Source organism: Oreochromis aureus, linkage group 3 (genome assembly GCF_013358895.1).
Source record: "Oreochromis aureus strain Israel breed Guangdong linkage group 3, ZZ_aureus, whole genome shotgun sequence".
Classification (NCBI taxonomy): Eukaryota; Metazoa; Chordata; class Actinopteri; order Cichliformes; family Cichlidae; genus Oreochromis; species Oreochromis aureus.
In genome coordinates, this window is record NC_052944.1 from 21460623 (window position 1) to 21470495 (window position 9873).

The following is a 9873-nucleotide window of genomic DNA, read 5'->3' on the forward strand; positions in this document are numbered from 1 at the left end:
ATATCCACAGAAGCTTGTTTCTGCCATGTGTTCAAAAAAAAAAAAAAAAATGCCATTCATAAGGCAAAATTTCAGGTTATCTGAAAATCTGGAGAACATTTTCAGCATTTCGAGTTGCTAAGTAGAAAATTTGAGGTGACCTGAAAATTTGAGTTGATGGATGGTAAAAAGTTTTTTTTCTTCATTGATGGAAAAAAAAAAAGCAGCTGTCATGTATATTACAGGTGCTGCTGTTAATTTTGATGATTCATCAGGTTTTTGCTCTTTCACGGATCATAAAGAAATTCAAATTTTTGCATATATACCATCCATGTTATTTTTAATGCACATATTTAGTAGACTAGACTGTCATTGGGGGTGGGGTGGAACCAAACAACCATATGATCTAGTTCTGAAACACTTCGTTGGATATTAATTACATTACAGTGTGAAAAATGTCCACCAGAGGGTGCTGCAAGAGCCTTACTCCAAACCTGTGATTGAACTTCAACTTGTGATCCACTGAGGATTTCAACAAGATTTGAAAATGAAATCCCAAAAAAGAAATATAAGATCCAAATACATGCACAAATGACTGCAGATTTATGCTTCAGTGCACTTTAAAGAGTTTATCAATGGGAATATCACAATTTGAAATTGCACACATAGAAGGGCCAAATATTAAGCTCAAGAAACTTTGCAACTTTATCAGTAGCACCTAAAGTGCACTGAAAACCCTCCATCAGGCTCGGGAAGAAGCCTGAAGCCATCAGATTAGTTCTTATATTCTATCAGTGTCATGTCTTCACTGGCCAATCAGAGGCCAGTGTAACTCAGAGTTACACTCACAGGTGCAGCCTTTGAGTAATCAACTCATCTTTAAATCACTTGCAGCTGATGCTGAAAGTAAACGCTGCTTATAACTTCAGGGGTCAAGAAATGAACTAACAAAAGCAGCTGAGCTCACACAGAGTACTGCTGATGTGGTTTGGATATCCCAAACACGTGATTTGCTTGAGCTTGTGTTGGTTAGAAGTGTAGTTTGCTAGCACCCAGGCTAGCTTTAGACCCTGCCAACATCAGTGGGTATGGCATTTTTGTTTAGGTAAGCTGCCTTAGTGGGAAATCATCAAGTTTATTTATGAAGTTAATTTCCAGTTAAGTTTTCTGTCACATGTGCCTTTGTGTTGCAGTGTGGCCTTTCTCCTGTCCGTGTGCTCAGCTGCAATTTGTGATCTCATTACGGATGGTAAAATGCATGTGATTAGTAGTTGTGATTTCAAAATACTGGTAATCTGTACTTAAAACTTGCTTGTTCATGCAGGAGTTCATATGGAGTGTCGCGAGCGTTACTTCATGATAGCTGTTGATCTCTCCTTCACTGGAAAGGAACCTCGCTTTGAGGCTGTGGGTAAGGCCTCCTGCAAAGCTTCTCCTCTGCATTGGAGCATAATTTTTTTTTTAATGCTTCTTTCGTCTGATAATTCTGGCCAGTACTGAGCTGCATGACTGCTGAGGTATTGTTCTTTTTGTAAAGACAGGACAGGAGTGTATGCCATCACTGAACAGTATGCTGCAAAGTGCGGCTATACCGTGAGTGCTCTCTCTCTCCTGGGCCACGTGGAGCTCAGAGCTTCTTATTTCAGCTGCCACACTGACAACAAAGTATGTGCAAGCAGTCAAATAAGCACAAACATGCTTGCTGCTGCCTAAAGAGACAAGGCTTTGATAAATTTTCTCTTCTGGGTATTTCAGGATGACATGTTCTCCTTTAATTTTAACTTGATTGCTACACATAAGGGAAAGGAAGCCAGCTATGCACTGAACAAGACCTGCACATTATCTCTCCAATGGTCTCACAGAGAGGTTACCTGTGAGATGAACTACATGGAGGTAAATTTGGATTTTTATTTGCTTAAGAAGCAGATTTTTCTTTTTTTAAAATGTGCAAACAGTAATTTTTCTAGGCTGTTTTTAATAGAAGAAAAAATTAATACTGTACTGTTACTATACATTAATCTATAGTTGCATGTCTCCAAAAAACGTGTGTATTCTTATAGTTAATGCATTAAAAATACACAGGAGCAGGTTTGCATTTGTGGGGCCACCAAGGACCTCTCTCTTCTAACTAATTGCATTTTATGTATGTGGCTAGAGACCAGTCGCACATCAAAGCTCGAAGAGAAGTCGGAGCTGTTGTAAAAACGCATTTAAATTCACATCTGCACCTTCAGACTTGCCCGTGTGTGTGTTTGTACATATTTTGTTCTTCTGAGAATGGGTTGCAGTCACTAAAGAAATAAAAATGAACCACACCATGTCATCATCTTCCTCACCTTCTGAACTGAAGGCAGAACTTCAGCCGCCTGCAAGAGAAGCGCTTCAGTGACTCGTTGACTTGTATCAGACTAGTTTAGTTTTGCAGTCTGTCTGTGAGTAATGTTCTCACTTGGCATTGATTGTTGAGGTAAACAGTGGACTAATGGTGTTCCAGAGAAAGTGGAAAACTGGATGTGTGGAGCTGGATCTGCATCCCGGCTGACAGTGGCCTTTATGGATTACGGTCCATGTAATGTTTTTGATCTCTTGGCTGACTAAAACATGTTTGTTCTATAGCAGCCACCGTAGCTAGGATTATACACTTGAATAGGAAGGGGTAAGAAACAGAATTTGGTTGACTGCATTCTGCAATCTACTCATAATCTAGTGGTGAAAATTTTACACCCTGTAATTTGGTGAATTCTCTGCAGGTGTCTGTGAGGAGTGATGTTACCTGTCCTTTTGGGACAAACGGACACAACAGGAATGCATCCAAAGCTGTAAGTCTTACACTCAGGTACATTTCTCACTCAGGAAGTAAACAGTCTTAGGACTTATACATTTCCTTCAGGTACGCAGTGCCACCACCTCAGACTGGCAGGTGACTTTTCAAAGACCGGAGGAGCAGATGCCGTCCATGAACGTCGCTCAAGCACGGAAGCGAGGCTATACGTTTGACTCGAGGGATGGAAGACTTCTGTTTCGAACGCCCTATGGACAACCTGACTCACTGAGCACTGAGGTAAACCGCAGATTCAGAATCTGCATTTGAACCATTGATGCAAAGCGAGGCTTACGCTGCATTTCTCTGCAGGTGGAGAATGTTCCAGTGGAGGCAGTCTATGCAACTGTGTTCTCCAGACAAAACTGGGTTGTCCTCATGGTTGACCTCTTGGCAGCTTGCTCGATGTGTCAGTATCAGCCTTGATGTCATTTTAGTGATTTTCTGCTTATGATCAGGTGGACTTGTAATGTTGTTCCTCTTCTTAACAGATGAAGGATACTTTGATGACGCAGGCTATATGATGTGGAAGACTCCAGAGGCGCTGTACCCGAGTGTTGGTGGCACACAGATCAGGATTGGACTCAACGGGGATCCCATGGAGCAGCTTATTGCAGAGAAGAAGGGTTACATTGTTGAGAAGCACAAAGGCACAGTCCATATAGGCATCCCTTATAATGCTGAAGGGGGACACAGGAAGGTCAGAGGATTGATATTTAAGCTCAGCTGAGGATCCTACAAACTTAAATTTCTTTGCGCTGTGTGTTAAGTGTAGCTTTTGGATTGCTCTGAGGCTGCTTGTTAAAATGTTGAATTGGATGATGCACGTGGATGGCTTGTTTAAGCATTTAATGGCTTAAATAATTCTCCAAACTGGGGAAAAACTGGTTGGAGAGCTCGGCACAACCACATTTGTTGTAACTGTGTGCATTCTGTAATCTTGTTGCCTTTTGAAAGACAGGAAGTAGGCCAGCGATGACTCTCGCTTTAGAAAGCAGATTGCCAACAGGCTATATTCCTGAATAGTGTTCCCCATTTCATCAGATTAGCTGCACTCATCGGTGGAGACTGAATCAGATTCATTGCAACGTTTCTGAGAGTGACTGCAATCCAAGCCAGAGCACAGTTGTTTAGACACGTTGCCTTCAGGTGACCTGTGGAATCGCCTTGCAATTTGAAAGTGGTCGCCTGGAGGTTGCTGCAACTACTTGCACTCTGTCTTAGTCGAATTTTTTTGCAGTCAATCATCAGGCAACTTTTTTTTTTCTTTTCCCCTTCCCTCTTAGTTGTAAGGAGATTGTCATCCTATTTTTACTCTAGAGTGATTGAGATGTTTGTCTTTGTGTCCATGTGACTAATTTAATCTTGTATTACGTCCTTTGTGAAACATTTTAGTCAGACTAGCAGTTTATCTAATGATAAAGATTGAAGTCATACAAACTGCATGTTTGTCTTTCAGAGCTTTGTCATTGGGAGTCTCTATGAGTTTTATGTCTTCGACCTCTCCGTGGAGCAGATCTCATTAGATCGTGACTATGTGGAGACCATGCTCCAGTTTCGCAGGACTCTGGTTACTCCCCTGTTGCCCTGCACGATTTTCACTCATAATCAAACAGTCCTTAAAGAACAGATGTTCACAATCTATCTCGGCGATGTTCCTGAAGATGTGGTGTTAGTTTCTATCCAGCTGAATGAACAAGACTTTACGTTGCCATTTGCAAATACAAGCACCTACAACATCGCTGAAGTTCTTTACCCCAACGGCACCCATGGCTACACACTGAAGGTGCCGTTCCACGACCTTGTTGTCAAACAGAAGGTAGGTCTATCACCACCACGCCCTTGTGAATAGATGACTCTGTGATTTTGTTTTGATAGAAACACTTGTTACCTATGTTCAAAATGAAGATTATTCACATTCACAACACGTTGGCTTAAATCCTGCTCGTCTTAGGGAGTTTTTCTTTCTTAGTTCTTTATAGAAGATGCAGTTCTTCAGTTTATGCTGGATATTAACTACACGCTGGCTGTGCTACCTGGAAACGAGTCTTATTACCACTCAGCATCTATTGTGGCACTGCTCACAGATGTCTGTAAGTTATTTGATTATGTACTCTATATTGGTAACAGCTTTAAGAGTCATTAATGAGCCTGTATCCGACAGCACCTCCAGCCTTTGATGCTGTCTGCTCTGAGTCTGGGATACGCTTCAAGCTGGACCATCAGCCTTTTGACTACTTGTGGGAGTTTACCATCGGCTTAGACGTGCTAACCTCAGACCTGGCAAACCGGCGCGGCTACATCTTGAGTAACGACAGCCAGAGTCTGAGGCTTGATGTGCCACTTGCCACTCATGGGTATAAATACCAGGTAGATGAGGGAAATGCTATTGGCATCATCAGTTTGTTCTTAATAGGCTTGAATTGTGTTTAAATGTAGAACTACTGCATGTGTTTTGGCAGGACGTCACTTTGAAGGGATTCTCAGGAACTTTTGAGATTCTTGTGAGGGTTCGTGAAACATCAGAAGTCCAGACGTCCACGGTTAAGACCTGTCTGTTCAATCCCCCAGAATTCATTAGTAAGTGAATCCAAGCTTTATTATTGCAGACAGTTTCAGAGTCGCCACTCATGCTAAAACCCTTCTGTCTATGCAGTGTGTTCGACTGATGGGATGATGACTGTGGTGGCAAACCTGCCTCTGGTAGTCTCAAGTGGAGGGAGAACCTTAAGAATGAGCCTCATGGACAACTCCTGTGGGCCTAAAGATATGAATGGCACCAGGGCCCTCTTTTCTTTTCCAGTCAACAGCTGTGGATTCATATTTGAGGTAAAAGCTGAGTTTACGGAGTTGTGGCATCCCCTCCCTGTGCTGCCTTGTCCTCACTGTGTATTTTTTCTTCAGCTTGGAAAGGATTATGTGACTTACCAAAATGAGATCTTCTACAACAAGAATTACCAGAATATGGTTTCTAATGATGTGACTGAGAGGTATGCATCTCCAAATTTCCTTTTAATATATTTTTTTCCACCTGCATTGATACATGACATTGAAGGTTGTCCTTATTTCACAGGGTGATCGTGCAGTGTACATATCCTCTATCTAGTCTCCGTCAGCTCTTCACAATGTACAGATTTGTGTCTGACACGGTTGGTGTTGGTAAAATCATCCGCACAGTGCAGCCCACAGCAGGTACAGTAACTTATTCACCTGATGGAAATTTTGCTGCTTTGTTCAAAATCTAAAAAAAATTCATCTTTTTCTAGGGCTGCAACATCCCAGCAGAAAGCCCACTGCAGGACTTCAAAGCACCCCTGCTATAGCAAGACACACACAACCTATTGCGTTTGTACCTGGTGTTCGTCCATCTACTCGATACTTCAGAGTTTCTAGGGTTCACAATCTTGCAGGTGGCTAACTGTGATAAATGTCACTTTTTTGTGATCCCCTTGCAGGAGCTGAAAAGTCACAATAAAGTTATATTTTAAATGGGACAAAACTGTATTAAAGCTGTCTTTGAAACTAATTTGTCTTGTAGAGCCTTAACACTACTGTGTGTTTGGCATCATTTTGACTGTTTCTGACACAGGATGTTGGAGACTTCATTGTAAGGAACTCATGTATTTCTACTCCACCGAAATTTGCATTGGCTAGTTTAAAAATAAATAAACATAAAAAAATAAAAAATTATGGCTCACCAACTGCAACATTAATATTTTTTTTTTTCTAAATATTCAGGAAAACTTCAGTCTTGGTCTAAATATATTACTTTAAAGAGTGAGAAGCTTACTAAGGTGGGGAGTGGAATGCACAGGCAGTGAATACAGAGTAGCGCACTACAGCAAGAAGTGTACCTCAATCAGCCAGTCACATGAAAGCATTTGGCCATGTTGACAAAGCCAGCATGACCTGCTGAAGTACGAACTGAGCAACAGAATGCGGTGATTTAAGTTCATTTGAACCATGCCATGCTGGTCTGTTTCAGAAACTGCTGATCTATTGGGATTGTCACACACGACTATCTGTAGGGTTTAAGAGACTGGCCTGAAAGCGAATCCACTGCGAAGCAGTTCTTTGGCTGAAAATGTCAAAGGAGAGAGGCCAGACTGCTTCAAGTTGATAAGAAGGCATCAATAACTCGTAACTGTAAGTTACAAGCATGGTATGTAGAGGAGCATCTCTAAATGCACAAGTCCATCCTGGGAGCAGATGGGCTGCACATTACATCCTGTAATATGCATTATATATGGTTAAAATACACCAAATGCAGTAAGTATACACGTTTCATTTAAATATAGTCTAACTTTTTCTTTAGCCCAGATAATTAAACATTTCCATTACATAAAACAAGTGAATTTTGATTTTATGTACTGTATAGCCTATATTATGAGTATGTAGCCCAATAGGTATGAAATCCAGGAAGCTACACAACATGGGGCAGTTCATTTGTGAACCTAATAAAGTGACTCATACGTTTATATTGAAAAACATAACGAAATTCTTTGGTACTCTGTAAAATATTCGGAGGATGTTGGTCTGATTAAGTCATGTACTGCAGTTTCTTATACCATTTGATTAAAAATGTGGATTTAAACATTTTATTAGACACATTCATCCGCCCCCCACGATTCTTTATTTTATTTATTTTTAAAAATATTTTTAAAATAGAGCATGATTGGAAATAAATATAATACATGCAGTCACACGGCGTTTCATAAGTCAGTCAGCAGGTGTCGCTGTTTACACCGCTGCGAGCGGAAGCGTGAGCGCGTGTTTAAGTTTGGTTTTTTCTTCTTCTTTTAACGCCACATTAACAAGTTCAGTTTATGAGTAGTTAGATACTACCCTTACTTCTCGAGCAACACAGCTGAACCACCATGAACAGCGAGGAGCATTTATCGGTGAGTGTTCTGTGACGTCACTCTTTAGCTCACTCTGACTGCATGCGCAGGTCCTGCGGGTCAGCGGTGGTAATTTCATCGTCTGTCCTCCATCAGAGGCCCAGGAAGACGGTCCTGCACCCTCTGTCCAACAGGACCCTGTACCACCCCTCCTTCCTGCCCCTGTACAGGGCCGCAGGTCTCCCACGCCACAGTCAAGAAAACGCTCAAACAGGAGGTGAGTCACTTTTACCTAAACCGGGGTCAAGGGGGAGCTTCATCCAGCTGTTCAACCTCTGTGAGGACTCCCTGATTTCTCCCCAGCTCACCCCACCACGCCTGCAGAGTTCTTCTACACTGACCCCACCATGTGCTGTGGCAGGAGAATCCCTAATAGACTCAGTGGGTTAAAGGTGAGTGAGAGACATTTCATAACTCCACCAACAAAACTCGCTGTTGTGGAGAAGCTCCATCTTTCATACTCATTTTCTAAGGATTAGTTCCTGCATGCCCAAATAAACAGTTATATGGCTTTCCAGGAGCCGTTTAGAAGACAGAGTCCCACACAATACCACAGCTTCAGTATGACTAAATGCTGTGCCAGAGTCTGACATCAAGACTTCACTTTCAAGTAACTTTAAATAATATTGTTGGTCTTTTGTAAACTACATTTTTGTGCAGCCACACAGCGATTATTAAATCTGATGTATATGACAAGTTCATTTCCACAGGATGGTACTTCAGTTTATGGGTGTATTGAGTAGAGGATGAAGGGTAAACAGAGGTGGAGGCGCAGAGTCCAGTGTGTCAGCGTTTTAATAACAGTGTAAATTTAGGCCACATAGAAAAATGCACACATCAAACGCTTCACGATGGTCCCTGTTTCCCTTGAGTATGAATGGCTTCTTGACAGCCAGCTGTCCACTGAGGCAATTTCTGATGAGGCTTCAGTGAACAGTAGATCTATGTTAGGTCTTTGTTGGATGTTTTTCGCCCGATTCTTAAAGATATGAGGTTCAGATATTGTTCATCTGCTCTAGATAGTTTTTTCGGGCCTGACTCTTGCTATTTTGTCCTCCACTTGCTCATTTTCCTTAATGTCTTTTAAGGACACCCTGGTGCCAAAATACTATTTGATGCCTGTCTGAGTTATCGCTACTTGATTCAGTGAAAGGTGCAGAAGAAATGGGAAGAAATGATGTGTTTTTGTGACAGGCTGCTAGTACCAAAGTGCAAAAAATACACTTGAAAATTGGTACTCTGCTAAGTTGTCTGTTATGTGTAAACACAACACTGGTTCATCCTTTGAGTTGGGTCGTTTTTTTCATGCTTGAATGATTTGTAGGTCAGGTACAAGGACTGGAGTGAAAATGAGTCAAACACATCAGCGTATACATGTTTTAAAAATACACATCCCCACACAGTCAGACACTGCAAAAAGGTTTCATGTTTTTGGAGCGACACACAGCTGTTCTTTCTTTCCATCTTATTTCTCTCAGGTATTTGATTGCTTGCAGCTCAACACGCCACGACCCATCATGTCCGCCTGCCTGGCCCCACCAAACCGCCCAGACCCATTCAGATCAGGACCACACCCCACTAGAGATCTGGGTAGCCCCACTTGGAGAACACAAACCATTCACCCTCAGGTGCAGCCAAGGCGGGTTGTCCTCCAGCTTACCCAGGAGGAGGACCAGGCCGTTACTAACCTGCTGAAACTGCACCATCAAATGGACGACTCAAACCTCAGTCTATTCCTCAGTCATCCTTGCGCTAAGGATGCTGAGGAGGGGTACAAACCTGCTCGTGGTGCACTGATGGAGGGAACGGTTTGGTCAGATGCAGAGCTTGAAGTCGCTGACACTCTCTCGAGTCAATTAAAAATAAATTATGTTGACTTGTTGAAGGCCCAAAACCGAAATGAAACAGCAAAAACTCCTCCTGGTCCTCTGCTATGCCCAGGCCCTCAAACACACCAGGAACCTGAAGCCTTACTTGCATTAGGAAGTAACGCCTTTCCCCTGAAGACATCCCCAGTGATCAAGAGCAAAGTGAGTGTCTTTGAAGGGTTTATGGAAGCAAAGGAACAGAGGCTCTCAGATTTGGAGGGGGATGCCGTGGACGTGCTCCTGAGCCTCATGGATGTTGATATCGTACAGTGACTGTGCTAATATTTCTGTTCTCGACTTTTGT

The 9873-nt window shown here is 42.2% G+C and overlaps 2 protein-coding genes across 2 annotated transcripts; both read left to right on the plus strand.

Moving 5' to 3' along the window:
• The first annotated feature begins 885 nt into the window (after positions 1-885).
• Positions 886-6297, plus strand: LOC116330724. The gene is made up of 17 exons (XM_031753140.2): positions 886-1084; positions 1173-1228; positions 1304-1390; positions 1517-1644; positions 1735-1872; positions 2730-2798; positions 2870-3040; positions 3113-3209; positions 3292-3500; positions 4260-4619; positions 4773-4893; positions 4965-5170; positions 5263-5380; positions 5457-5629; positions 5705-5790; positions 5874-5992; positions 6067-6297. Exons 1-17 carry the CDS (start codon positions 1068-1070, stop codon positions 6216-6218), a joined length of 2307 nt encoding a protein of 768 aa, XP_031609000.1. The 5' UTR covers positions 886-1067; the 3' UTR covers positions 6219-6297.
• A 1244-nt stretch (positions 6298-7541) lies between these two features.
• On the plus strand, positions 7542-9873 carry LOC116330752. The gene is made up of 4 exons (XM_031753179.2): positions 7542-7701; positions 7798-7918; positions 8005-8093; positions 9180-9873. Exons 1-4 carry the CDS (start codon positions 7678-7680, stop codon positions 9840-9842), a joined length of 897 nt encoding a protein of 298 aa, XP_031609039.1. The 5' UTR covers positions 7542-7677; the 3' UTR covers positions 9843-9873.

Bases quoted from the DNA above. Each gene is read 5' to 3' on its own strand.
- LOC116330752 (XM_031753179.2), top strand. From the start codon at position 7,678: ATGAACAGCGAGGAGCATTTATCG. The intron at 7,702-7,797 runs GTGAGTGTTCTG...GTCCTCCATCAG, and splicing joins ACAGCGAGGAGCATTTATCG to AGGCCCAGGAAGACGGTCCT. The intron at 8,094-9,179 runs GTGAGTGAGAGA...TATTTCTCTCAG, and splicing joins ATAGACTCAGTGGGTTAAAG to GTATTTGATTGCTTGCAGCT.
- LOC116330724 (XM_031753140.2), top strand. The intron at 1,873-2,729 runs GTAAATTTGGAT...AATTCTCTGCAG, and splicing joins GTGAGATGAACTACATGGAG to GTGTCTGTGAGGAGTGATGT. The intron at 5,630-5,704 runs GTAAAAGCTGAG...TTTTTTCTTCAG, and splicing joins GCTGTGGATTCATATTTGAG to CTTGGAAAGGATTATGTGAC.